This window comes from Malus domestica, chromosome 11 (assembly GCF_042453785.1).
Source record: "Malus domestica chromosome 11, GDT2T_hap1".
NCBI classification, from domain to species: Eukaryota; Viridiplantae; Streptophyta; class Magnoliopsida; order Rosales; family Rosaceae; genus Malus; species Malus domestica.
The window spans coordinates 40,491,784-40,519,724 of NC_091671.1; the positions used below are offsets into that span (position 1 = coordinate 40,491,784).

A 27,941-nucleotide genomic window follows, 5' to 3' on the forward strand; every position below is an offset into this window, starting at 1 on the left:
GTTGATATATACCTAAAGAAATGTAAGCGTATCTCGATTTGCAATGGATCAATAATTTGGAGAAACTAATTTAGAATACATCAAGTAAATATCATTAAAAAATTTGTAATCTAATCAACGCCGCCTCTAGTGGAGACCGATTGCACAGAAAATAATAGGAAGACGGATAAGAGAAGCTCTCGCTGTTCTACTAAGCTTTAAGACGATAACAACACAGAACGAATAAAAGATGGACATAAAAACGAGTGCTGGAACTTATATGCTACTGTTTCTGTTGCTACTACTGCCGCTGTGAGACCTTTCCTGCTGTATTTTGTTCGGAAATTGGAGAGGGGAAAGAAAGAACGAAAGAAAGGAACCGTCTCTCCCCATTGCCGGTTTGCAAGTGAGAATTCAGGTATATGTGTCAATTGCCATGCCAAGACATTAACATCGGTAGGATTATTACAGGGCGGTGGTAGAGTCAGCTTCATTGTGGTCACCGAAGATGCGTTTCCTGAAGTCAGAGACCATGAGAGGGAGACCCTTTTGAAGGGACACCTTTGGTTGCCAGCCGAGTAAGTCTTTGGCCTTTGTGATATCAGGCTTCCTCTTGTGGGGGTCATCCTCTGTGTTCGGCCTGTACTCGATTTTTGCTTCTGGGTCGATTGTTTCTTGGACCACCTGCAAGCACCAACCAACAAACAAGCGAAAATACTCAATAAATGACGAACCAGAAAATTATTAAGCTGCAACATTTGATTACGGATTTCATCTGATCTTAATTTACCTTTGCAAGTTCGAGCATGGTGAATTCACCCGGGTTTCCGAGATTGAAAGGTCCCACATGTTCACCTTCCATCAGACGCATCAGACCTTCCACCTGTTATATATTGCCATACACAAAACGGCAGTGTCATATTACGTACTTTTCAGCATCAGCAGCAAGCAATATTAAACCAGAAAATCACTTATGCAGGGAAGAAACTACTTTCTGCTTCCCAGCGTAACAGCTGAAAGCACACCCCAAATGCCCAACTACGAAGTCTTCTGTCCCAAATCACACTTGCATATACGAAAATATCATTTGCAAGAAAAGTCTGCCGGGAATTGTAGTACTATATCTACTAAAACATATCACTGCCGGGCGCCAGATACCCAAAATTGGACTATTTACCTCCTCCAATATATTTAGAGTAAATTGTAGCTATAGTCCCTTAACTTTAACTTAATTGGAGTAATGATCATTCAACTAAAAATCCATTACCACTGATCCCTCAACTCATTAAAATGTGCAGCTATGGTCCCTGAACTAAAAATCCATTACTATTAGTCCCTTAACTTTAATTCAATTGGAGAAATGATCCCTTAACTTTAACCCAATTGTAGCAATGATCCTTCCAACATAACTCGTTTTGACAAAAATTTTGATGTAGTTGACGAAAAGGATCATAATTACACACTTTGATGAGTTAAGAGACCCTAATTATATAAATGGTTATTCCAACATAACTTATTTTGACAAAATTTTGACAAAATTGATGAAAATGACTATAGCTACACATTTTGGTAAGTTGAGGGACCAATGGTAATGGATTTTTAGTTGAGGGATCATTGCTCCAATTTCATTAAAGTTGAAGAATCATTGCTACAATTTACTCATATATTTATAAGCATTTTGTAAGAAACACCGTGAATGACACGAACATCCTGCTTTTATGAGGTTTACTAGTTTTGATTTGAAAAATACATATTACTCCTCCGAGCAAGCAACGATGGTGCAAGAATACACACAAGTCAACCCAGACTTACCAACATAAGATGGTATTAAGAAACGCATGTCGATGATTACTCGTCATACGAAGAAACTGATCAAAATGCACAACATTGACTAATTTTGCTTGCATCAGTGCTCAAGTGCACCAACATGTGCACAAAAGCATCAATTATATGTCTAATCTGTACAAATTTTGGTTCACAAACGGATTTCAAATGCTTTGTTCCATGCACATGGGCAACATGATATTCACTAATATTTTTTAGTCACAATCTTAGTCTCTAATCTCGCATTATAAACTTTTCACATGGCTCGATACTATAAACCCTAAAAAGAAGCGATTCGGAATATAAAAGTAAGTACTGGTTTGGTACCGATATGCTTTTATAAAAAGTGGGTATAAAAAAAACTGAGCTAAAAAATGTGTTTGATAAACACTTAAAAACAACTTATTTTCATAGTTTTGGATGAAAAAAAAAACAGAAAACGTGAAGCAGCAAAAATAAGTTTATTCTCACATCAAACGGTTTTTTTTTCAAAGCACAGCAATAACAAACCAACCCAAACCACCGAGCAACAAAGCAAACGTAAACAATACAGACTTCTTAAATACTGTGTTAAAGTAGACTCGCTCACCAGATCGGAAACATATTGGAAACTCCTCGTTTGCTTCCCGTCACCATAAACCGTCATCGGCTCTTTCCTCAACGCCTGCATTATCGCCACCATCCCGCATTTAGCACTAAAACGAAGAGCTCATCGTTTCAGCGAAAGATAATCCGATACACAAGCAATTTACCTGAGCAACAAAGTTACTAACAACGCGGCCGTCATCTATGCACATTCTCGGCCCGTAAGTGTTAAATATCCTAGCAATCCTTACCTGCAACAACATCCGAAATTTCAAACAGAAAACATTACATCTAAGATTTAAGCAAAAAGAAAGTTCGTGTGACGTTTATAGACTCGCTGTATAGGACAACTGATGTGACTGATAAATGTGATATATGTAACGTTACTACAACGTTCATATCACATTTATTTCGCATACCTATATGTGATCGGTAAATGTGATAAGGGTAAATGTTAACATACCTCAACACCAGCTCCTCTGTGGTAGTCCATGGTCAATGTCTCGGCCGTACGTTTTCCCTCGTCGTAACAGCTTCGGACACCTGTCAGCCATTCAGACAATCAAACGTTGTTTGTCAGGTAACGGGGCCAAAAACTGTAGACCGTGTCAGATCTAGACCTACCCTAAACCAAAGGACACCTGTCGGTTTTACAATCCTGCCGTTCACCTAATTCCTCATTTTACCGCCCAACACCTTTGGTCACGGCGGGGCGTGGAGAACACATTTTAGTCTCCACCGTCCGATGAGTGGACCCGAAAATCACGGGTAATCTCATTGACCGTGGAAACCGGAACGGATCTGAGGAACTTTTGGCCACGTGGGCCTCACTAACCGTGTCCGACGTCCATTTGACTCCTTTAAGAAAAAGACAGGATCCGAAACTTGATTCGAATCGAAGACGCAGACACTCCGACGCCTGTCCCGCGCATGTTAGACTAAACACGCATACCGCCGCTAACGTGCGCCGCAACGACTGGTAGAAACGTCTAAGAAACGGAGAGAAACGAGATGCTGTCGGAAACTCACCGATTGGATTAACGTTGCCCCAGTAGGTTTCAACCTGCGGGTGCTGCAGAGGATCGCCGTACACCTCGCTGGTGCTCGTCAGCAAGAACCGCGCTCCGATCCTCTTTGCGAGACCCAGCATGTTCAGAGTCCCCACCACATTGGTTTTGTGCATCTCCAAAAATTCAAAATTAAGGCCTCCAAATAATGATATCAAAAAATTGAAACAAAAATCGTTCGTGAATTAAGTCAGTTGAAATTAAGTCAGTTGAACACGACAGCGTTCCTGTTACCGCCTCGGGCAATTGTCCAGCAGTCACTTTGGCCAATTGGTCATGCGGTCACCTTGTCTCACGCCGAGGAAGGGGACCGCCTGATCAATTGGTAGACACTGTTGTGTTTCAGCCAATTGTGTCTCAGCCAATTGGTCAGGTGTGACCGCCTTACCAATTGGCCAAGACACTCTTCTGTCTCGGCCAATTGATCAATGAGTGCAGACCAACTGACCAATTGGCTGAGATAGAATATCCGCCAAGAAAATGTGAATTAGACCAGTTGAAAGAAATTATAGTAGCAAAGGATATAATGGTCTTGACGGGGTTGAATTTGTAATGAACAGGGGAGGCAGGGCAAGCCAGATGGTAGATCTGGTCGACCTCGAGCAGAAGTGGCTCAACGACGTCGTGTCGGATGAGCTCGAATCTCGGGTTCCGGAAATGGTGCATCACATTCTCCTTCCTTCCCGTGAAGAAGTTGTCCACCACGATCACGCTGTCGCCTCGCGCAATCAGACGATCAACAAGGTGCGACCCGACGAACCCGGCCCCGCCCGTCACGACGATCCGGAGCCCCTTTCGTTTCAGCCCCAGTGGCACCTTCCCGCTAGAACCCCAGCTATTCAACCCGAATCTGCGTTCGTAGGCCGGCTTGTACTGGGTCGTCGCCGACGAATCGAAGTCGTACCGGACGTACTCGTTCGTGATCGGGACGTTGCCCGAGGCGTAAGGAGAGCGGGAGGTGGAGGACGGGAGGATGGTGAACCCTACGGTGGCGATAACAATGCCGACGAGGATGAAAACGAGCCGCTGCTCTCGGAGCAAGTACTGTATCGGGCGGGTCACGGAGGCCCACGGCTTTGGGCGTTTGGGCGAATAGGTGTCCGCCACATGTTGGTCGGCTTCGTGCCCTCGGAAAATCAGCTCCGAACCCATTTGTCGGAACTGTGTCCGAAGAAGCAGAGTGAGTTTAGAGTCTCTGAGTTGGACGAGTTGGAATCGCCGGCAACTCGCTTTGTGGCGGGTTTTTGTGATGCGGTCTCACTCGTGTATGTTGCGGGTATTTAAGCTGTGGGGGAGTCCGAAGTAGGCTCTGGGTTTTGGCGGTAATTACAAAACGGCCCTTCGTGCCTTTTCCTGTTTGAAAAGTAAACGGTTATCATTTGTCTAATATACTGATATTTTTTTTTACTTATTAAAAGTTGTAATTTCAAATTACGAGTCGATATCTACATCTTATGATAAATTTATTGTGTGATTTAACTCAAAAGGTAATGCTAGGGTAATTATTATTTACTTTACCATTTATTTTATTTTTATCTTTAAAACTTAAATATTTCAAGTTATTTTCATAAGTTTTCCTTTAATTAAACCAAAATTTCAAATTATATGATGTGATTATTGATGATTAGACTATAACTTAAGTATTGATTAATATGTTTATTTTTTATCAATGACACATTATATATATTAAATATCAATAAAATTTTAGTGTACCTAATATTATTTTAACAGAAATCTTTATTTCTTCGTATAAATGTATTGTTATATTGAAAAATCATATATTGCTAATAGTTGGGTGATTTGATGGGTTTTGGGTTTGGTAAATGTATTTTGAATTTTTTTCATTGGTTAATTAACTAATTGTAATTAATGGATTAATAGTGGTAGTCACTAGCTTGCTTGCACTGGGGGAGGCGGATTAGGGTGAATTAATTTTTCAGTTGGATATTTTGACTTGGTTTTTTAAATCATTATGACCGTCAAATCAAGTCCTTCGTGGGCACCGTTGATTTGACTAGATTGAATGTGCTGGACTAGGTTCATTACCCAATACTCCTACTTGTTACGAAACTTTTCTACCTTCGTTTTATGTCGAATAAACAAAGAATGTTACGTATACGGTTAAAAATCCAGTAACTAAATATCTTAGCATGTTACTATAAGGGTTTGTTTGATGCGTTGAATGAGATTGGATTTTAGGAATAAAATGAATTCGGATTCTCATCGGATCCTCGTTGCGAAAATCTTAAAGATCTGTGAATCGTTTTAAATATTTTTATTTAAAATGAAACACAAACAATATTTTATAGAAATTGATCGAACGATATACAATAAACGGACACGATTCACGGATCTTTAGGATCCTCACCAAACGGATCCGATGAGGATCCTATTGGGAATAAAATTTAATTGGCAAGGACACGTAGGATAAGATTTGTAACTCATGTATAAAGATCGATTAGATAAACTATTTTATATGAATTCATAATCAATCATATCCAATCATGTTCATCTTATATTTTAACACAACAATAAAAAAACTAAACTCAATGTCGTTTTAAGTTATCATAATACATCCTACCAAACAACCAACATATGCATACTAAATTTTTCCAGATCATCGAGGTTAAAACCCATATTCACAAAAGTTCAAAAAAAAAAAGAGAGGGAGCACAAGTTCATCGTCGGACATGAGTTGTGTGCAAACTGCCGACATGATGAAAAAATAATAACAAACTGCAAATTAACCAAACCTATTAAAAATTAAGAACTAGATTCTCTCCCCTTATCTTTCCATCCCCTTCCATCCCCTCTTCTTACATTCTTTATTTCTCTTTCTATAAAAAAAAAAACTAATATAAGATGTTGACGTGATTTAATTTTGACGGTTCAAATAGGAGGAGAGGAAAAAAAAAAAAAAAAAAAGAGAAGAGAGAATTATACTCCAAAAATTAAAAACATCGGCAGTGCGGATTAATTGGTTTTAATAAGACTTGTCCAGTGTGCAGGATAGATGTTGATCTTGTATTGGGAGATTCAGAAATCACAAGGAAATGGGCATGTCAATATATAATATACTTACTAAGCTGCAAAATATGCATTCTTCTACTCCACATAACTAATATTTCTTGCATAAAACACCTCAAGTGCTATTAAAATTAACTTAAAAACTTTCTAAAGAGCCTTAATTTTTTTTTTATAAAAAAAAAAAGGACAACTGGTGGCAAGCCACGGTTACTTCATATTTGTGTTTTTTTTTTCGTTTTTTTTTTCTAATTTTCCAAACCTAAAAGACTACCATGTCATGTAACAAACACTTCACGTGTTTTTGAAACTCAAAAACAAATACTTCTTACAGAAAGCATTTCAAATACTTTTAAAACCAAAAACTTTCAAATGAGCCTTACTTCTTCTTCGTGTTTTTTTTTTCATTGTTTTTTTCTAATTTTCCAAACCTGCAGGCTACATGTCACGCAGCAACTTTGTTTTCGATGGATTATAAAATATAGACGCAATTGGTACACATTGCATGTGCCTATTATCATATTTGATGCGACTGAAAACAACCAAAGAAATTTAAAAGTGCTTTTTAGGTTATAAAAGTAGTTTTCGGATATAATGCGATGAAAACAACCAAAAAATGAAGGATTATTCAACGATAAATTCCTAAAACGAGGATACGAGGCAGCCACAAGTTTATTTGATGATAAGAAAAAGAAAATATGAATACAACTTCAAAAGTTAGTTACACACTCCTAGCAAACCTTACCTCCACAAGGAAAATAAATTAGGAAATGGTAAAAGTCTTAAAAAGACTCTAAAATATTAAAATTGTGTAATTTAAGCTCTATGGTGAACAAGGTCTAAAAAATCGATATTATCTCGATATTTCCATCGAAATTTCCGTATTTTTGAACTACCGATATTTCCGATATCATCGATATTTTAAACTTTGATAGGAACTCTATGTGGTACTAAGTCACTCGTGTATCTTACAATGCAATGTATAAAGTGTAAAATATTATACTAATTCATTATATATAAATGATTATGGTGTGTTTAAACTTCTTTCATTAATTACTACATATTTTCTACACTCATAATGTTTGCCAGCTCGCTATATAATCAACTTAAAATCAATTAAATCCATCATGCAATGCATTTCCTTCCAATTTTTTGTGATAAACTAATAGATAATTGACTAAATAAACATCCTGCAAAGTTTCAATAAAAAATTTCAAGTTTTTCTTACAATTACCATGGTTTTTATTCAATTTTTATCGATATCGATAATATTCCAATATTTCTATCGAAATTTCCATGTTTTTTTACTACCGATATTTCCGATATCTTCGATATTTTAGACCTTGGGTGAAACAGGCTCAACCGAAACAATACATAAACATAACACTTAATTTTTTGGAAAACATTTCTCAAAAAAAAAAAAAAAAAGAGGCTCGAGCCTCCTAGGGAAGAACTTTGAGATGTACTCAAAACTGTTTCTTCTTATTAGGCCTGTGCTTGTCAAACTGCGTAATGAACTTGTTTGCTAGTCATTTCACGTTAGGAGAAGCACCTGTTAGATGTTAGATGCTTACTCATAAAACACTTGAAAGTATTATTATTTTTTTCTGTTCATATGAAAGTCCTTGGAATTATTATTATTTTTTTGTGTGGTTAAAGTCCTTGGAATTTTGAATGAAGTACTTGGTTATGGAAATTGATGGTAGATCCATATTCAAATTTTTACTAGTTGAGTTGACATAAAGGGCATATTGATACAGAACAAAATGTCACTATCGATCGAATGTAATTCGTACTGAGATAAATCCATCATTTTCAGAAACTTATCCAAAGTTTAAACTTAAACTAAAATATCCTTAACATGTATATGTATATATATATATATATATATATACCAGTAAATACATGCAAGTAACTTGATTTTATTCACTAGATTTAGAGGTTATGATTGAGGGGTTTTCTTTGTGATTTACATAAATGAGTATTTTGGCAAATTAACAGAAGTGTGTTTAAAATGGCTTAAATGTTTCTGGTGAAAATGTTCTTATAACCAATTTTTAGTAAAAATGCAAGTAAATGATAAACTTCTTACATGAAGCACTTTAAATGCTTTTAGAATCAAAAAACATTTTCGCTGAAATCACTTTCAATCATTTTAACAGTACTTTCAAACGAGTCCATAAACTTATCGAATACTTTTAATCGAGTTGGAAATTTAAATTGACCGCTTGTAGCTTTTAGAAGTAGGTAGATAAATTGAAAAGGAATAAGAATTAGGTCCCAATAACTAATTGAGTACGTATGACCCTAAAGAAGATGCCGCCTCAAAAGGTCAACAAATGGCCTAATGGCCTAATGCTACAATTGAAGGCAATTTGTTGAAACTTGGAGTAGTTTGGACGCTTCATTTCCCCTTGTGTCGTGTTTAGTTTCATTCTCCTAGTTAATTTATGTGTTACATCATTACTAGTTGATAAAATTCTAAGAATAACTAGTATGATATTATTTTTCTCTCTCTCGCTCTCGCGTCACATGAATCTATCTGCGGGTTTGTATCCCCCTCTATTTGATTTTTTTTTTTTTACAATTTTCATTTCTAAGGATTCGTCGCTAAGGTAATTGACTCCCCTTACGTAACTTAGCAATTGGTCACGATGCCCTTGATGAATATGACACTTTACTTTCTTTTCTTTTTCTTTTTCTTTTGGTGAATATGGACGTGCACATTCCCTTTCCCCTTCCCGTTTTATTATCCATGCACCACTCGATCGACTAATACTATTTGTTACTAAGTTTAAGTGAAAATTGGCTTCGATCTATCTTATACAGTTGAAGTTTTGAGCCAAGTCTTACATTAACTCCAAGTACTTTGTATATTTTTTTTAAAGTCTATTTTAAAGTCTTGTTATGTCCCTTTTTGTCTTGAACCTCTGTCTCAAAATTACATTTTTTAAACCAGAGTATTTGTAAGTCTTCGTTTCACATGTCCAAACCACCTTAACTAATTTTCTCGCATCTTATTTTCAATTGTGGGTGAGTTACTTAAAACACAGCAAAAATTTCCATGAATATTTAATACCAAGTTTAAGTGAAAAATTGCTTCGATATATCGGATAAACATGAAGTTTTTGCCGTTAAATTTTAATTATTGATTTTTTAAATAAGACTTTAGCCACTGAAAAATACCATAGCAAATAAGAAAATCTGGAGTTTAATTTAAGTTAATAAAATAATATGACTAAAGAAGGAAGCAAGATGGAGGGAGCTAGGGTGGGGGGTATCTCTCTCGTTTTCTGTACTGGGGAAGTGGGGATCCTTATTACAAAATTAAAACGATGGACAGTTGTCTTAAGAATCTTAACCAGCAGATATATGGTACTAATTTGCCCACAAAAATAGTATTAGTTTGTCTTAAGAATCACCTAATTAGTCAATAATTGTAATTTAATTAACTAATGGAGGTCAACTTAAAGTGTTAGAAAGTACTTAATTTGAAGGTCCATGTGCTCATGCTCAACATTTCTCATCTAGGCGTTGCGAGTCCATGCATGAATCCAAATGAGAACTCGGGTCAGAGTTTCACCTATGTTTTCACTTTATATCTTTTCCTTCTTTTTAATGCCTAAGGCTTTAAACCCTAATTATATAAAATCACAGATATATATTAAGCAAATTCATATTTTTTACTTTGGTGAAAGTTCCTTATTGGATACAAGTGCACCAAATAAACTTCAAATTGCGTTGATAAGTAAATGATCTTTACCAATTGAGCTGCAATCACTTTATTAGACATCGTTGGAAGTCTAAACATGAATCGTTCGTAGCTCAATTTATTTATGAAGAATTCATTTGATATTCTTGTCGTCTATGTAGTTTGCATGTTGTTTTTGTCGTATGTTGATTTGGGTGAGTTAGTTGAAAGAAAAAAAGTCGTTTCGTAGTAGAAGAATTTGAGTACAAATCTTATGCACTCAAAATTCTTTATGGTCTCTTTGTGACCTATCTCATTTGTTGATACTAGTCCACTTATTTAAATTTCACTTGATAGTTTTAACTCTTCAACTTATCTTCTCAATTAAAAAAATGAAAACATAATGTTAAATTAAGTCGAAATAACATGTATCAATCAAGTGGAATAATCACAAAGAGGCCAGAAAGAAATTTGGTTGCCGAAGATTTAAACTCAGTGAATTTGAGGTGCATCATGCATGTTAACGAGACCCACAAAGATAGGGTTTTGGTTTGCACGTCGGAGGACAAAGGAGCATTCACATAAAATCGACGTTGATGTAGCTGCGCCGTACACGTGAGTTAATTATATTAACGACGTCGCACGTTTTTCTGCCAAAATTGGCCACCAATCGCCATGATTGAGGGACAAGGATTGTCTGCCATCTTTGTCCTCGTGCCCTCCTATACCCTCCTGTTTGTATGATCACGGTTAAGCTCACGTCAACATTTTATATTATTATTTTTTTTGTCTTATTATTTCTATATAAAAATAATATAAAATGTTGACGTGACTTAACCGTAACCACACAAAATAGAAGGGTACAAGAGGGCATGGAAACAAGAAGGGGAGACAATCCTTGATTGAGAGCCCACATAGTACTAAATTGATCATTCAGACTTCAAACACAACTTTTTCATTTTTTTGAAACCATCACAACTTTTTCATAACCATGCATCGTGGATGCAGATTCTAATGCTCACCCATGAACATCGTACTTTCATTTACCAAGAAGAATATTATTAATTTACAAAGAGAATACTCATTTATTAATGCCCTTTCTTTTGAGAAAATTAAAAATTCGAGTGTAAGTCTAGAGAGTTTGCTCTATTAGAGTTTTAATTTCTGAATAAAAGAATCACGATAAACTCGTTATAATGTAGAGTAATGTTTTTTTTGAAAAACACTAATGTTAGAACTTCTAAAATAAAGAGTATCATTGGACAAATGAGAGACGGAAATCCTAACAGAGTTACACAAATAATTATGTCTCCACATTATGACAATTTCAAAGATTAATACTCACGAATTTTTATGTAGAAACTAATCTCAAATTGGATGAAAGCTCATAACCCAATACTCACATATTTTTTCCTTTACCAATATTTTTTTCTTTAGTTGTTATTTTTATGGCCTATTCTATGACCAACGTCCAAAGTAGGGGTGAGTTTGGTTTTAATCGTTTAGTTTTTTTAACCGAAAAGTGAACCGAAATTACTATTTGTTTGGCTTTTTCAGTTTAATTTTTCTCGATTCGATTCAGGATTTTTTTATCTAAAAATTGTTATTTTTTAACCAAATCAAACCTGTTACATCCCACATTGTCCAGAAGAGTGGATCCTCTAAGCCTTATATGTACATTCTCATCTCTACCTAGCACGAGGCCTTTTGGGAGCTCACTGACTTTGGATTCCATAAGAACTCCAAAGTTAAGTGAGTACGAGATTAATCCTAGGATGGGTGACCCACTGGGAAGTTCACGTGTGAGTTTCCAAAAACAAAACCGTGAGGGCGTGGTCGAGGCCCAAAGCGGACAATATCCTGCTATGGTGGAGTCGAGCCCAAGATGTACTGGGGCCCAAACCGAAATGTGACAAAACCTCTGTAATCAGTGTGTTTTTCGGTTTTCATATTTTAAACCCACCCCTAGTCCCAAGCCTTCTAATTTTAAACTCCTCCCACCCACCGGATTTTAGGCAACTTGTAGTGGACATGCCCTTACCCTAATAATTCCTCCCTTATTGTTTATAATATTTGTTAGCGCATATATATATATATATATATATATATATATATATATATATATACTTGGAACTGTCACATATGACTGCAATGTGCAACCTTTCTCATACATAAAAATTATGAAGCCCACTTAATGACATAATGAATTGTAGTTGTAGAGGGCTTATTAGGCACATCAAACTTGAAATCCATTCGCTTGGTGCCAATAAGTTAATTTATTTGTGAAAGTTGAGCAAATAAATACAATTAGGTACCTTTTAATTCTATAATTTATTGTTTATTCTTGTTTTAGTTTATATATCATCAACAACTTTGTCTAACAAGTATATTAATATAAAGCCAAATTGTTATAAATGTGAGAATTTTCTTGGCTATTCTTGTCGGGGTTGGTCCCCACGAAATTCAAAATTTCAATTTTAGGTTTTTCCATTTATTTTTTATTTTTTACGAAGAACATTTTCGAGTTAAGTACGGAAACTATTCAAAACAACTATATATCGTTTTAAAAATTGTATATGTGTTATGTTACTAGCATTATGACGTGGCAGATTAACAAAGGGCGTTTTACTGACATGTCATCTAAGGAGCTTTGAGTAGTCTCTAAATCAGTCATTTTTTAACTTAAGCCCTAAATTCACTTGCCTAAAAGGGTCCATTTGAGAATTTAAAGTTCATTGATGGTCGTATTAGTGAAATCACAAAAACGTCCCTCAGAATTTTGTTCAAATCATCACTTAACAATGGCAATGCCATCACCTGACATTAGTTATATCATTATTTAACACTAATGACGTTAGAGAACAATTTTGAAAGATTAAACCAATTTAATTTTTTATTTTTTTAATGGAGTAGTCATTTGTACTTAAAATTCGAAGCTCAATTTATATTCGACCGGAAGAAATTAATAGTTTTTAGGTTAAATGTAAAACGGTCCAATGCATAAAAATAGACCGTCCTATTTGTTTGACATATAGATTTCTGCAAATAAAACCCATCAAGGCTATTCAAAACATAAAAGATGAACTGTACGTGACCAGACTATTCATTACGTATGTGTCTGCTGGTATCTACCTAAACGACATTACGGCCGTCCAAACGCTCCAAGCACTGTGGTCGATAACATGCTGTCAATTTTCTGTAAGGAAAATGACTTCCAATACTTTTAAGTAAAAATATCCAAATTAAAGTCTGTTTAAATGGGGTTTAGACAGACTTTCACATTTAATGTCCACAATTTCAAGATGTGGAATAAGTTTTAAGAAGTTAAAGTTGTATGGTATTGATCCAAAATTAACTATTCTCACAGTTGATCACATGTATGTAGAGATTTTTTATGTCGTTTAAATGTTAGACGGTGAAGCCATTAAGACTAGATCTTTGTTGGATGAGAAAATGTCTCACGTACATGGAGTTTGCCGTACGACATTGCCATTATATATGATAAAAGAATGAAGATAATATGTTGTTCAAGATAACCAAAATTAATTTTAGAATGTTTGATAACTGTTTCGTTTATAATTTTTGTTATTTTTAACTTGTTTTTGCATTGATGTTTTAGTTTTGATATGTCTCCCTCCTCCCTCATCATCGATAAATTTTTTTAGTATCCGGTACACCAGATGTCATAATACAAATGGTTGTAAATTTCTTTTTAAGTATCTAACCACTTATATTATGATACTTGATGTACCAGACCGTGTTTTCAGGACACTTAAGAATCTCTCATCGTCATCATTCTTTATCCCTTTCTTCTCAATCACTAGCACTAAAAATTAAATCGAAAAACAAAGTAGTTACTAGAAGAACCCTTAATATGTACAAGACAAGTCAGTTTAAACCAAGCTCCAATAATGTCATGAAGAACCAAATTTGAGAACCGATTGAGGCTGAGAAATCTTTGTACTATTACCAAGTCCAGTCTTCATTTGTCGCTCAGGCCTCCATGTTACGTATTAATAATGGCAACGACTTCAATAATTGCTTGCTAATTTAAAAAAACAGGATTACAAGTGGTGACATAACGAGTAACGACGCTGAATCCTACCAACCACTGCAAACATGAAGAAGAAAATAAATACCTGCAACAACAAACATCAAACTGGTCGAATTCATTATGGCTCTCTTTTGCAACCACAGGTGTGCATGGTTGTTGATCCCAGCTCCACCTCCTGCGTCAACTATGGTTAAATTGTAGTTTATCATGAGTGTTTATCAAGGTTGTTGATCAGTCTTTAAAAGTCATGGAGGTAATTACTGATTGCATCGAGACCTTTTGAGATAAAAACTCTATAGCTCAATGTTGGGTGGCATGACATTCTCGTTTAAATATAGGCCGGCTGAACTTGTGATTGTTCCTTGTTGAGAGTAGTCCCACATCGGTGAGGGAAAATGTTTGCTATGTGCTTATATGGTCTTGGGCTACTCCCCATATTGCCAATTGATTTTATGGTGGAACCCCAATTTCATCATTCCCAAAAATCCAAGACGATGGCTTCCTACATTGCCACGGTATCGAGTATATGTTAGATTTAGGTGGTTAAGTTGAACTGTTAGGCTATCTCCAACCGAGGGCTTGCCAGAGGGCTCGTTTGAGCCCTCTGGCCCTCCAAGATTTCCCAAGATATTAATATTTTAATGAACAGTACAGGGCCATATTTGCCTCCGTCTCCAACCGAGGGCCAGATGGCCAAATGGCTCGTTTTAGCCCTGTCACAAAAAACCGTCTCCAACCGAGGGCCAAACATAATTTATTATTTAAAAACTACAATTTAAATTCAAATCTAACGGCTAGGTGACGTCAACATGATGTCAGCTAGCAGTTGGTAGCTGACATCATGTTGACGTCAGCTAGCCGTTGGATTTGAATTTTTTTTGCTATAAATAGGGTGGATATTGGGCTATAATTCACACAACTTTAAATTCAATCTATTTCAATTCAATCTCTTGCAATTCAATCTCTTTCAATTCAAGTTTGCAATGAATTCCAACTTTGGATCTTCATCCAATTCCAATTGGGGGTCCTCATCCAATTCCAAATTGGAAGCAAAATGGGCGCAAATGAGACGAGAACATGAGGAGTCTGATGAAGAAGCTCAAGTAAGGTGCAACACACAAAACATGGCAGCAGCCATGGCTGCGGCCATGGTGTGTCAGCCAACTGAGGAACAACCTCAATGGGGTGGCTCTGTTGCTGGTCGCTCTTACAAACCACGAAACAGAGCGATGGCGCATGCCAATCTGATGAACAACTACTTCAACCCCGACTCGGTGTACATAGAAGAGGATTTCAGACGTCGCTTCCGGATGAGGCGTCATGTCTTCGAGCGTTTACTTCGTGATGTCCAGCAGGTCAATCCATACTTTCGACAGAAGCAGGACAAAGCAGGCCGCCCTGGTTTCTCACCTCATCAGAAGGTTACTGTTGCACTCCGAATGATGGCATATGGCTCCTCAGCTGATTCGAGGATGAAACCCATGGTATGTCTGAGTCTACATGCCTTGATGCTCTTGAAGAATTTTGTAACACAATTGTTCATGTTTACAAAGACGAGTACCTCCGAGAGCCAAATCAAGAAGATCTGAATCGGCTCCTTCACAAAGCTGAAGACCGTGGGTTTCCGGGCATGATAGGGTCATTAGACTGCATGCATTGGGATTGGAAGAACTGTCCCACTGGATGGCAAGGAAGCTTTAGTGGAAGGTCGAGAAAGCCAACTGTTGTGTTAGATGCAGTTGCCTCATATGACACATGGATCTGGCATGCTTTCTTTGGAGTCCCTGGATCCCAAAATGACATTACAGTTCTTGGGCATTCACCCCTCTTCAATAACTTGACGGAAGGTAAAGCACCTCAACTTGACTACTACATCAACGGCCGTGAATACAATATGGGGTATTACTTGGCAGATGACATCTACCCAAAGTGGGCGACACTTGTCCAAGCAATTCCAAACCCTAGGAATGATGCAGAAAAGTTGTTTACCTTACACCAAGAGGCATACCGGAAAGATGTTGAGAGAGCTTTCGGTATTCTACAAGCACGGTGGAAGATTATTAGCGAACCGGCAAGAGGGTGGAGTCGAGAAAATTTGAACTCCATCATGATGTCTTGCATCATATTACACAATATGATAGTGGAGGATGAGCGAGATGGGTATATTGATGGAGAGTCCGATGATGACCAAGAAGATCCAAATAGGTCAAGAAGGGCTCTAGCAAAAATATATGATGGGCCTAATTTGCTTTTCAATCCAAGAACTGGTAGTATCTCTATAAATGAGTATATGAGGCGCTATAGAATGATACGTTCTCGTGCCACAAATACGTACCTACAACAGGATCTTGTTGCACATCTTTGGGCCAAAAGAAGCATGGAGTAGGCTTTTAAGTTTTATGTTGTTAAATGTTTTTAAAAATGTTGTTTAAGTTTCATGTTGTTAAATGTTTTTTTATGTTGTATAATTTGTATGTTGGTTAATGTTATTTAATGTTATTTCATATTGTTTAATGTTGTTTCATGTTACTTAATTTAATTTAATGTTGTATAAATGGCCTAGGAAAAAAATAGAATTGAAAAAAATTATGAAACAAATTTTGTGAAATAGAAGTTATAGGAAAAAAAATATGAATCAAATTTTGTAAAATAGAAGTTATAGGAAAAAAATAGAATTTAAAAAAAATTGAAACAAATTTTGTAAAATAGAATTGAAAAAAAATATGAAACAAAATTTGATTAATATGAAAAGGAAAAAAAAAGGGAAAAAAAAAAGTTTAAATTCATTAAAAAAAAAAAACCTAATAATACAACGGCTACTAGCCGTTATATTCAAAACATTCAAACTATTAGTGTCGGTACTATTAAAAATAAATAAAACCTCTTTAATGCTGTCGGTTTTAACCGACAGCAATAGAAAACATTAAAAAAAAAAATAAGCTAGCCCTCCAGCCCTCCAGCCCTCTCCGATCCCGTGGGGCCCTCCCAGATTCCAGAGCCCTCTGGCCTAGCCCTCGGTTGGAGACGGTTTTAGGGCTATTTTCGGCCCTCTGGACCCTTCGGTTGGAGATGGCCTTTGGGTTCTTTTACGTATTGGCTAGGTTTAGTTGTACGTCATGTGGGCTTGGGTTTCTTGTAAAAGCTTATTATGTTACTTGTACACCAAGTCGTGACTCATGAATATGTATACAAGTGTACTATTGTAAATATGAAACCATCCTGTTATTACCAAACGCAATTTGTTTAATTGAATTTGCTAGTGACCTCAGACCTCGTGTTGTTCGTTACAGACAATGTGCAATCACATGTTTACCTTATAATATATAGTCATATTGTGAAAAACCCTTAAACTTGGCGGATTCAAAATTTTAGGTCGGGAGTCCTAACGTAAAAGGTTCAAAAATAATATTACTATTTACAAAGTCTAAATTGTAAGCCTTTTTCTAGTAAGGTCATTTATGTATATAAAAAAATACGTTCCCTCATTTTATGACTCATTAATAGTTTTTTTATATCTGTTCCCTAAAAAAAAAATTGTATCGTTTCATTAAAAATTAATATGAAAAAGCAAGAAAGAGGACGTTCAAAGGAATAGAGAGGGTTTTATATGGGTCTTCTTCCTCATGAGAAGTCTGCTGCAAGCCTACACCTCATTCACCCTCCTTGAATGAAATTGCTTAGACTATAAGCTTATAACTATATGGCGTTTAACAATAAAAAATAAAACTGCTTACACTGTAGAACCCTAGGAATATAACGGTCCTCCCTTACCAAACATTTGGAGGGTCCTAGAAGGACCTCCATAGGCGTTTTTCCCAGACCATGCATGGTCCCGAGACCACCCCAGCCCCTCTATGAATCCGCCCATGCCCATCACCCAATCACATGTTAATTAAACACAACATATACAATCATTAATCTTCTCTTCCTACAAATTAGGAAGGCTTCCCAAGCCAGTAGTCGCAAGTTTGTTAACAAGAGCCAGTGCATTACTGGTGATATAGGTAACTTTCAAAACCCTGTCTTGTAGCAATTTGACTGGTTTTCCATTCTGGCCCTCAAAGCCATCCAAGCACGTGTCTCCATTGGTTAGGGCAGCACTGAGCCAGGTATTCAGGTCCGCCATTTTCGTGTCGAATGTCATCTTAGTCAGCGTCCTCAGAACATCGAGCGATTTGTGAAGCTCGTCGATCGCGTTCTGAAAGCACTCAATGCAGTCGGACAAAGCAACTTCGTTTCTCCCCTTCAAACCACCCCCGTGCGTTTTCAGAGTTACCTGTTGAAGAATGCAACAAATCTACATGTTGGAAACTCGACAAAATAAAATACAAAAATATAGGTGAATTGTTCTACTACTAATACCCCAGAGATCGTTTATGATAGAAGGCAACATTACCAAGTACCGAGTGGCACTCTTGGCCTCGCTCAATGAAACTGAAACCCCGGCTCGGGCCCACCTGCTCGGGCTGTTCTTGGCTGAGCTCGAAAACGGTGAGAGCGAGTGGATGCAAACATCCCGATACCTGGTCACACTGCAGGCCTCTTGGACATAATTACTGCAGGCCTCTTGGACATAAGTTTTGTCCCCCTTTCCAGATACCAATAATTGGGTTGAACAAATCAGCCATATTGCATGAAAAATGAGTGACACAAAAATATAACTGCTACAAGATGCCATTTTCATTGCGGAAAGGAAAAAGAATTTTCAATGCTTTTCTTTTCAAAAGAGAGTACTAGGAAGAAAATCCTATTGATTGCAGATTTCTCTGGAAATCTAGGAAAAACATGTAACAAAAGGCTCGAATGACACGATTCCTCGGTCACCTCAGATAAGGTATGATGAAGAACGGAAGAGCGTTAAATCGGAGAAGGATGAAATTTGAGAGGGTTAATAAGCTTATTATAAAGGGTCCTAGAGGGTGGGAACTTTTTATCATAGGCGAGAGGCTGGTGAGTGATACAAAAGATGAAGCTGGAAAGAGAGGGATATGATATGACTGATGAGCCGAAATTTTAGGTTGAAAAATGGTGAAAAACATGTGAAGGGGCTGCAGGGCACATATCCTTTTCTGTCCAGTTCACGCCAATATATATAAGATTACTGACATTTCTCGTGAATAAATTAATTTTGGATCTTTCATGAAAAATGTTTTGTACCTTTTTTCTGTCACGAACATCTCTTTTTTATTTAGTTTCTCTTATTGGCAACTAGCATAAACTATCTTTTCCCATCTTATATGGTTGAGTAATTTTGGGTTGAACTATCGAATTACTATGCTATGTTACTAATGCACTCATGTTATAAGTCTGTTATCACTATATTTAAATGTATATCGTTTCGTTACGGCGACAAATCACAACACTTTTGATTGGACCAAGCTTGGGCAACAACACGATGTCATATTATGCCACATCGATTTTATATGTAATGATATCAAAATTAAGTCACTTAGTATTATAGTCTAGTGAAATTCCTATTACTTGTTAGTGAATTGTCTTGAGTTTGAATTTTATGAATAACGAGTTCGTAACAAATTTTTTCCCTTGCCCATTACTGTAAAGATCGTTGTATCACCAAAAAAAATAAAATGAAAACGAAGGACACACATTTAATTATTCTTAGGCCAATCATAGTGATTTAAGACCAATGATAGAATAAGAACTGACTAGTCAGAACTCAAGTATTTTCCGAAATCAAACTGCATTACTTTTGATTGGACCAAACTTGGGTTGCCCACATAGGAGGCTGAACCAGCCGAACCAAGCCCAACGCCAACCGGACTCGGGCAAAGAGCACCTTAAAATAAGCCCAACAATCAGTTGCCCAAACGACGTCGTCCCTTCTTCATTTCCTTAGTACGATTCAACGGTCCAGATGCGCCTAATAAACGACCTAATTTGCCTCGCGCGTTCTCTTCTTCGCTGTTTCTCCTCAGTCATCACCTTCCTCCGTCTAAAACCTTAAACGCCCAAAGGTAATTTTGTTTAACTTTTAATTAATCTTTATTTTTTTAATTATCTGACGATTCCCTAGCATAAATTCAATCTATCTGTATGCTAATTGAGTGCAATTTTTTTTTTTTTTTGCAGTATTAATCACGAAGCTGAAATTGCAAGCACAGAAACTCAATATTTTTGGAATACATGGCTCGCTTCAAAAATGTAAGCTTGAAATTTCCGGGTTCTGTTTGGTTGGCGAGAAAATTGAATCAAAGGTTCTTTTGTTGTTGGCGTTAATTTAATTTTCTCGGAAACGTAGTTGATTGTTGTGTTTTGAAAATTTGAAAACAGAAGAAGAAGGTGTTTGTGAAACCGGTTTCATCGAAGAAGCAGGCTAATGTGGACCATGTCACTGGGGACAAAATCCCAAGGAGCTTTGTGTTTTCCAGATGCAAGTTGCCTGGTCCTCTGAGGCAACTTCAAGCTGATTTGAGGAAGCTGATGCTTCCCTACACTGCCCTTAAGCTTAAGGTATGCGAATAGTCGGCCGGTCAATTGGTTCTATATGTGCTATGATCTTTGATTTGTGCTATAATCTTCGATTTGTTTCAGTAGCCGATTTATTCTGAAGTGAAAACCTGGAGTAAAGAGTTGAGCTTTTTCCGCAATGCTTTTTTATGCAGGAGAAGAGGCGGAATAATCTTAGAGACTTTTTGAATGTGGCCGGGCCAATGGGGGTTACACACTTCCTCATGTTGTCGAAAACTCCAACTGCTCCGTACCTTAGGGTTGCGAGGACGCCTCAAGGCCCAACGCTTACATTTAAGATACAGGAGTACTCTTTGGCAGTAGATATTGCGCGGTCTCAGAAGCGTCCTCGATGCCCAGCAGATCTTTTTAAGAATGCCCCTTTGGTAATCTTATATCTCTATCACAATACACAAGAGAGAAAACTAGATTTAAATGCCCTTTCTCTCTTTCATTCTCAAACGGAAATTTAGTTGATGCATAATTAATCAGTTGCAATCGGCTTAGGCAAATTCAGCTTGTTTAAAGTTTCATGAACGGATTATCATGAAATGGGTTCTAACGAAGAGTGGTTTTTATTTCGCAGATTGTTCTTTCTGGTTTTGGGACTGGAGAGCAACATTTGAAGCTCACAACCATACTGTTTCAGAACATCTTTCCAGCCATTGATGTTAACACTGTAAGTTGATGAAATGATATCAACGAGTTACCATAATAAAATGGATTTACGTTCCCCGCTGACTGCGTTCTTGCTGTAAATGATTCAGGTGAAACTTTCTTCATGCCAAAGAATAGTGTTGCTTAATTACAACAAAGACACAAAACTGATTGATTTTCGGCATTACTCCATAAGATTACAGCCTGTGGGTGTCTCCCAGAGATTAAGAAGATTTGTTCAGAACCATCAAGTCCCTGATCTGAGAAATCTTCAAGACGTGAGCGACTTTGTCACGAAGTAAGGCTTCTTTTTCCCATCCTATTGTTTAGTTATTTAATTTTCTATTATTGGGTTTGAAGCAGTTTAAATCAGCTTGGAAATGGAAATTAGAACTTGCGTTTTCAATTTAATTTTATAACAAGTTATTGAGGCGTGCCGATTTTTCATTGTGGACCGAGTTGGGGAAACACTAGAGTTGATAGTTGGAAATGTTTTAGGCGCATTTGTTAAAGAATGCTTATGATCTTATCTGCCTTCAAATTTATGTTATTTGATTTTGGAATTGGATTGTTTCCTTCAGTCATATACTTGATACGTCACGCATGAATTTGATTCGATTCCTCAAGGTTTTTTTACGGGAAAAAGACCATAATGAAGTACAATGGAGGAAAAGATAAGACGTTTGCGTGCTTTGCATTTTGAAAGTGGACTAAACTTGATCTTTTATATTATTCCGAAGGGCTGGTTACGGATCAGAAAGTGAAGCAGATGATGAGGCAGCGACCGTGACTTTGGCTAATGATCTCGGTAGGGTTAATCGGGCTTCCTCAAAAAGTGCTGTCAAGCTTCAAGAGATAGGACCCAGGATGACTCTTCAACTCATGAAGATTGAGGAAGGATTGTGCTCCGGTGGAGTCATCTTCAGTGAATACGGTACGTTAATCTTGTTCTGTCTTACCATTTCTAGTGATTTTGATAGAGTCTGCACTATGATATGATTAAGAGAAGATTATATATCCTTATCTTTGATTAGGAAATGGCGATGGGAAGAAAAAGGAAGACGACCACGAAGATGAGGATAACGATGACGAAGATGAAGAAATTGATGAGGAAGATGAGGAAAATGATGAAGAAGAAGATGGTGACGATATTGACCAAAACTAGCAACTTCGGAAGGTGTCTTTCCCATTTGTAATTTGATATGCCAGCATCAACAATTTGAGCGTTGGCAGTTTATTTAAAGACAGAAATTTTGGTGCACCCATCAATACATATGTTTTGAGGAACCAATCGCTTCATATTACTTCTTTCATTTGCAATTGCAATGTTTTCTTTCTGCAATGTAAACTGTTTGTGCATTCTTCTCGCCATTCAGAAATTATGCATCCAAAATCATATTACATTTACTAATCAAAATAGAACAACTTGTTCATCAACAAATGGTTCAACTTCCAACTAATTCTTGAAAACTTGGTAGACAATCGAATGGAGAAAAACCCCCCAAAGCACCCGAACCCTGAAAAAAAGCAGTGAGCGTGCCGCCATACCTTTGCAAATGCCTCTCCTCGAGTCAAGATTTGGTGCGAAGAAGCTCTTCGGAAGGAACCTCAAGTGTTGCTCCGGCATGATCTTTTTCCGGCTTCACTTCTGCAAAACCAATCGGAGTTTGAACGGTAAACAAACCTCTTTGGAATTCCGTTCATGACAGAAGCAAATATATCATAATCAACTCCCATCAATCTCAACTTCCCGGTCATTGTTGCGGTATCTCAAGTCAAACACGCGATCTGAAACAATGCTGTAATGACATCCGGTGTAGCAACATTTCTCTCCTCAATGATTCCTTATACTAAATTACTAATGCCATTTCATTGGAGCTTCACTGAAGCAAACCATATCAGATTTCGGATTTCGGCACGACAAGAAAAACCAATCACTGATATCTAACAGAAAATGTACCCAAAAGCAACCACACAAGCATTTGAACAAACACATTCAAGGCATTCGCAACGCCGTCGGTTCATTACGAACACACGCTTGCTACTACTGTTACAATGGAACGGATTTACGAGAGAGATGATTTGGAATTGAAAATTTACCGTAACCGCCGTGGGGATTGAGCTTGGCCTGGACGATCATTTCGCTGATGAAACGGGAGGCCTCACGTGCCTGTTCCAGGAGACTCTGGATCTCCGCCTCTGACGTCACGTGCCTATTCTCTTCGAACTTCTTGCGAACCTCCGCCGCCGCACCCTTCAGCATCGGCGTGTCTCCGGCGAACGACTTCCGCGTCGCTCGTATCACCGCTCTGTACGCGCTCAGTACTTCTACTCTCGCCATCTCAGACTCTCAACTCCGCCCCTCTCAGTCCTCTCTCTCTCTGCCTTCGGGCCGTCTTTTACTTCAAGCTACTATCTAGTACTTGCTCCTAAGACGACGTCGTTTCGTCATTTTTAACCCTTTTTTGTCATTCCCCAAATTTAATTAAATATAATGGACTATTTCAGTGAAGCTGTTTCTCTTTTGGGCCAGGCAGCTAGTGTTACTATGCAAGGTCCACTTTTTTATTTTTTATTTTATTTTTAAATATAAGAAGTATCTCGCTGCACATTGATGAAAGACTAATTTTCCTTTATATGGATTCTCGTTACTACATTAGGCGTTATGATACATTTGGCTTCTGGATCAAACGGGTACTCCAAAACAAAGCCGTGAGAGTTTCGCCTCGAGTTGGGAATTTGAAACCCTTGCTCGCTTTCCACTTGACCAACTCTTAGAAGTCGCAAAATCATTTCTTTATTTTTGAGAGGAAGGGTGAAAAAATTTCGAATAAAATGACCCGAGTCACACGTGCATATACGAAAGTAGAAAACACATAATATTTTCTTCATGTTCACGAATTGACACCATAGTCTATTGTCTTATGTGGAAGTATACAAGTACAAGGTCGATTTGAAGCTGGGAATTGGATCCTCTCCTGTGCTGTTGAATCAAACGGTTACTATTATTATAACTTTTAGAGGCCACCCCCCTTTTTTGTAGCTGTCAGGAGGCTCCTAAGCCCAAGCTCAGGAGAGGATCCAATTCCTTGAAGCTGGTACCCGACCTTTGAAAACCCTACGAACTCAACAAAAACTTACATATGATTTCATCATGCATTCAAACGTTAGCGAGTCAAATGGCATAAGCAAGTCCCACATTTTATGCCGATAAGGACTCCAAATAAACCGGAAAGTTGATAGAAATTCATATCAGTGGCAGAAATGAACACACAATGGCATAATGCACATTCATACTCCTCTACACACGATTTTAGAATGCAACATTGTGGCATGAATCCGAGTTTTATTGCGTATACGTACCAAAACCTCTCACTCTCCAAATGGACCCGACAAGTGGGACAGCAGTGATTACAGCATACACAGATTTCATCAGGGGGCCAACATCCATCCTTCTGAATAGAAAGCCGATGACTAAGTGATATAAAGGAACTTTGTTTACCGAGAAAAAGGATATGTAGAAGCCTTTTGTATGCTCCAACCAGTTCGGCTTGCATCAACCATTCTGCAATCATGTTTCTTCCGCCGACATCTGTGATGGGACTTTTGATCCACAAATGTATTCTCCCCTACTGTCTCCATCGGAGAATCAGCATCTGAAGCAACAAGGGACGCATCAATATATATCCAGTTGAATCAAACAATTTGGAAAACCTAAGGTTAGAATCTCATGAATACATACACAAAAACAAACACAAGAAAAAGAGCTAAGCAAATTAGAAGATTCCATAATTTCCCAAACTACTTGATGGTATTCTTCTTCTTTTGCTCCTCCTTTTACTATTTTATTATATCCACATATTTACCTACGTTGATAAGCTGATAAAGCAAGAGTGGAACACGAACATCTACCCGAGGGTATCATAATATTGTTCTTTATCACACTGGCATACAGCGACTAAACAAGTGCAAGCTAACATACTGATGGATCATATAACTCTGGTGTTATAAAACTATGACCAAAGTCCAAAAAGGAAAGTCGGGGTCGGTCATATTCACTTAATCCTGACTATAAGGCTATGTCCTTGCTTGTCCAAACTTATCTTACTCTGGTGTTATAAAACTATGACCAAAGTCCAAAAAGGAAAGTCGGGGTCGGTCATATTCACTTAATCCTGACTATAAGGCTATGTCCTTGCTTGTCCAAACTTATCTTAATCTATAAACTTGTAATGCCGAAACAACTTCATGGTGAGCCCATTCTGATTACTGCCTAACATATTCAAATGCAACACTGGTGATGCCACTCCATTTATGTTCAAAGTTCCAACTAAGATCCTTCTAGTTTACTAAATGAGCGTTATAGCGAGCCACCAAGCTAAGCCTTCAAATTCGCCCCTCATCCCTCACCCTAAACTTTCATTTCCGCCAGAGTCTATGCTCATATTCTGTCTACCAGGCAAACTTGTATATCAAAACTAGAACACAATGCAGAGAACTAAAGCTATATACAGAAAATTCGCCAATCCGAAAACTTTCCCAAAACCCTATAATGAAACTATAGCTGCTGCACAAGTGAAATGTACTCAAATCCAAATATGCTAATCTGAAATGCTTCATTGCGCTTCAAATTAAAGAGTTTTTAGACAAAATGTACCTCCAAACTGATCGCCCCAAAACAATACCCGAGAATCCTCCTCCTCCTCATCAAACTCATCGCCATACCCGAACTCCGCGTCCCCGCGGTAACCCGGTTCACTGCCGTACCCGGACTCATTCCCCTGAACATCAAAACCCCCAATGGGACCAAACCCAACACCCACATTCTCCTTCTCTCCACTCCCCCCACCTCCATCTCTCTCCTTCCTCGAATTCCTCGCCTCGCTCACATCCGACGCCCAATTCGCATCCCCATTCCCAAACAGCTCCCCACTCGAGTCCGTCCCCACCGCCACCGGAAAATCCGAACACGTGCCGTACGCAGCCGAAGCCCCAACCGAGCAGCACCTCCGGGTCCCACTCCGATCACTACTCCTCCCCGAAACCGACCTCGACCCGCGACGCCTCCGCTTCTTGGCGATGAACCGAAAGCTCCCGGTCCTATTATGGTGTCCGCCGGAGATCGTCCTGTCGTCGTCGACCAGGGTCAGCCGGGACATGTCGATGGCGTCGATAGAAAATGAAGTGGTTCGATTGGATAAACAGGGACGCTTGGTGTGGACGAGGAGGCCATTGGATTTGGGATCGGAGGAGTCTAGGGTTTTGGAGGTGGGGGTGGAGGTCTGCTGCTGCTGCAGGTGGAAAGGTCTCCATCCATGGAGCTGGATAGTGTGCCGTGAATCTAGGGATTTGTGCGACATTGGGATGAGAACTTCAGCAGCTCACTTGGAGGAGTTTCAGCATTTTCTCAGAGAATTTGGAGTTTTTTTTTTTTTTTTGGAAATAGATGAATATTCTATGATTTTATTTTATTTTTCTGGTGAAGGATATTCTGTTCCCACGCGCGGGAATGTATGAAGTTACAACGCGGCACCTTAACACTTATTATCCATCGCTTGCCCATCCTTGAGATATTGGGAAAAAGGATCATCGCTGGATTTTTTGTCAGGAATCTAGGGAATCTCATGATTATGATCATTTATCGTACGGTCATAAATTATTTAAAATTTAAAATTTAATATAAATAGTATCTAACGAAAACTGACCGCACGATGTACGATGAATGATCATGATCACGGATCCTCTGGATTCCCAAGACAAGGATTCGACGAGGATCATTTTTCGAGATATTGCATCTTTATTGATTTTTTTTTTCTTTTCATGGTAAAGATAGAGAGTATTGGATGTCAAGTGAACCAAAAACTGCTTAGAGGTGTTCGATTATGTCATTTGTACGTCACTTTACATGGAAGCAGTTTTTTGAAATTTTTCGCTTAGCATCATCTAAGCTTTGTTTAGACGTTAGGTGGCGCTGTAGAAGTGGTGTAGCTTCGGCTTCAAGGCCTGTTGGCCGGCACAAAGTTGAGCTCGATGATGTAATTGGTAGACTCTCATTGTGAGAAAATAAGCATTTGTCTCCGTATCGACAACCTTGTAATTATAAAATAAAAGTGAATATAAGGCCACAAGAAAAATAACACGTGAAGTGTAACACTACCTATCATGCCGATGAGACAACAAAAACTCTTGACGAGCTCTTAAATACGAGGAAGACACATTGATTTGGTAATGAAATGAGACTAATATAAGATTAACTTCCAATAATTAATTTGACCGTCGGGATAATTGTTATATCATAAGTATCAAACTGCACAAAATTTTCATATAAAATTCACATCACTAAGTTCCACATTTCTTTGCACTTTTGAATATGCTCTATTATACATGATTAGAGTAGTTTTGGTAGACAAGGATGTAACAGTTGATTATATGCTAATTAATTATGATTATGTTCATCGCTCATGAGTTCGATCCCGATTATTATATTGCAGAATAAATTGCAAATGACAAAAAAAAAACTAAATAAATCTACAAAAATGTGGTTAATAAAATAGGAAAACTAATGAAAATGGCTTGAAAACTTTAAGTTTTA

The 27,941-nt window shown here is 37.8% G+C and overlaps 5 protein-coding genes across 6 annotated transcripts; 1 reads left to right on the forward strand and 4 right to left on the reverse strand.

The window, feature by feature from the left end:
- Window positions 1–69: 69 nt before the first annotated feature.
- On the reverse strand, window positions 70–4,814 carry LOC103449269 (UDP-glucuronic acid decarboxylase 2). Of its 2 annotated transcripts, none has more exons than XM_029089267.2 (7): window positions 3,981–4,814; window positions 3,418–3,565; window positions 2,852–2,931; window positions 2,556–2,639; window positions 2,393–2,467; window positions 770–862; window positions 70–663 (listed from the first exon to the last, which is right to left on the reverse strand). In XM_029089267.2, the coding sequence occupies exons 1-7, from the start codon at window positions 4,605–4,607 to the stop codon at window positions 445–447; spliced, it is 1,326 nt and encodes a 441-aa protein (XP_028945100.2). In that variant the 5' UTR covers window positions 4,608–4,814; the 3' UTR covers window positions 70–444. The 2 variants fall into 2 exon arrangements, with proteins under 2 accessions (XP_028945100.2, XP_070664220.1); XM_070808119.1 differs by having other exon boundaries at window positions 3,418–3,560; window positions 3,976–4,796.
- Window positions 4,815–17,806: 12,992 nt separating this feature from the next.
- Window positions 17,807–19,201, reverse strand: LOC103413405 (pectinesterase inhibitor 6-like). Its single transcript, XM_008351872.4, has 2 exons — window positions 18,621–19,201; window positions 17,807–18,500 (listed from the first exon to the last, which is right to left on the reverse strand). Exons 1-2 carry the CDS (start codon window positions 18,906–18,908, stop codon window positions 18,153–18,155), a joined length of 636 nt encoding a protein of 211 aa, XP_008350094.1. The 5' UTR covers window positions 18,909–19,201; the 3' UTR covers window positions 17,807–18,152.
- Window positions 19,202–20,112: 911 nt separating this feature from the next.
- LOC103449184 (peter Pan-like protein) lies at window positions 20,113–22,636 on the forward strand. The gene is made up of 8 exons (XM_008388475.4): window positions 20,113–20,199; window positions 20,315–20,386; window positions 20,516–20,695; window positions 20,848–21,078; window positions 21,279–21,371; window positions 21,460–21,647; window positions 22,090–22,283; window positions 22,384–22,636. The coding sequence occupies exons 2-8, from the start codon at window positions 20,369–20,371 to the stop codon at window positions 22,512–22,514; spliced, it is 1,035 nt and encodes a 344-aa protein (XP_008386697.3). The 5' UTR covers window positions 20,113–20,199; window positions 20,315–20,368; the 3' UTR covers window positions 22,515–22,636.
- Window positions 22,637–22,728: 92 nt separating this feature from the next.
- Window positions 22,729–23,780, reverse strand: LOC103449185 (mitochondrial zinc maintenance protein 1, mitochondrial). Its single transcript, XM_008388476.4, has 2 exons — window positions 23,450–23,780; window positions 22,729–22,997 (listed from the first exon to the last, which is right to left on the reverse strand). The coding sequence occupies exons 1-2, from the start codon at window positions 23,688–23,690 to the stop codon at window positions 22,921–22,923; spliced, it is 318 nt and encodes a 105-aa protein (XP_008386698.1). The 5' UTR covers window positions 23,691–23,780; the 3' UTR covers window positions 22,729–22,920.
- A 793-nt stretch (window positions 23,781–24,573) lies between these two features.
- LOC103449186 (uncharacterized) lies at window positions 24,574–26,873 on the reverse strand. The gene is made up of 2 exons (XM_008388477.4): window positions 26,007–26,873; window positions 24,574–25,005 (listed from the first exon to the last, which is right to left on the reverse strand). The coding sequence occupies exons 1-2, from the start codon at window positions 26,707–26,709 to the stop codon at window positions 24,848–24,850; spliced, it is 861 nt and encodes a 286-aa protein (XP_008386699.1). The 5' UTR covers window positions 26,710–26,873; the 3' UTR covers window positions 24,574–24,847.
- Between the last annotated feature and the right edge of the window lie 1,068 nt (window positions 26,874–27,941).

Excerpts from the sequence above, each read along its gene's own strand:
- LOC103449269 (XM_029089267.2), bottom strand. The coding sequence starts at position 4,607 with ATGGGTTCGGAGCTGATTTTCCGAGGGCACGAAGCCGACCAACATGTG. Across the intron at positions 3,566-3,980 it reads TCAACCCCGTCAAGACCATT|AAAACCAATGTGGTGGGGAC; the intron begins ATATCCTTTGCT and ends TTGGAGATGCAC. Across the intron at positions 2,468-2,555 it reads TTAGTAACTTTGTTGCTCAG|GCGTTGAGGAAAGAGCCGAT; the intron begins GTAAATTGCTTG and ends GCGATAATGCAG.
- LOC103413405 (XM_008351872.4), bottom strand. The coding sequence starts at position 18,908 with ATGAAAATGGCATCTTGTAGCAGTTATATTTTTGTGTCACTCATTTTT. Across the intron at positions 18,501-18,620 it reads AGAGTGCCACTCGGTACTTG|GTAACTCTGAAAACGCACGG; the intron begins GTAATGTTGCCT and ends ATTCTTCAACAG.
- LOC103449184 (XM_008388475.4), top strand. Across the intron at positions 20,696-20,847 it reads ACACTGCCCTTAAGCTTAAG|GAGAAGAGGCGGAATAATCT; the intron begins GTATGCGAATAG and ends TTTTTTATGCAG. Across the intron at positions 21,079-21,278 it reads TTTTTAAGAATGCCCCTTTG|ATTGTTCTTTCTGGTTTTGG; the intron begins GTAATCTTATAT and ends TTTATTTCGCAG.
- LOC103449185 (XM_008388476.4), bottom strand. The coding sequence starts at position 23,690 with ATGGCGAGAGTAGAAGTACTGAGCGCGTACAGAGCGGTGATACGAGCG. Across the intron at positions 22,998-23,449 it reads CAATCCCCACGGCGGTTACG|AAGTGAAGCCGGAAAAAGAT; the intron begins GTAAATTTTCAA and ends TTGGTTTTGCAG.
- LOC103449186 (XM_008388477.4), bottom strand. The coding sequence starts at position 26,709 with ATGTCGCACAAATCCCTAGATTCACGGCACACTATCCAGCTCCATGGA. Across the intron at positions 25,006-26,006 it reads TTGGGGCGATCAGTTTGGAG|ATGCTGATTCTCCGATGGAG; the intron begins GTACATTTTGTC and ends TTGTTGCTTCAG.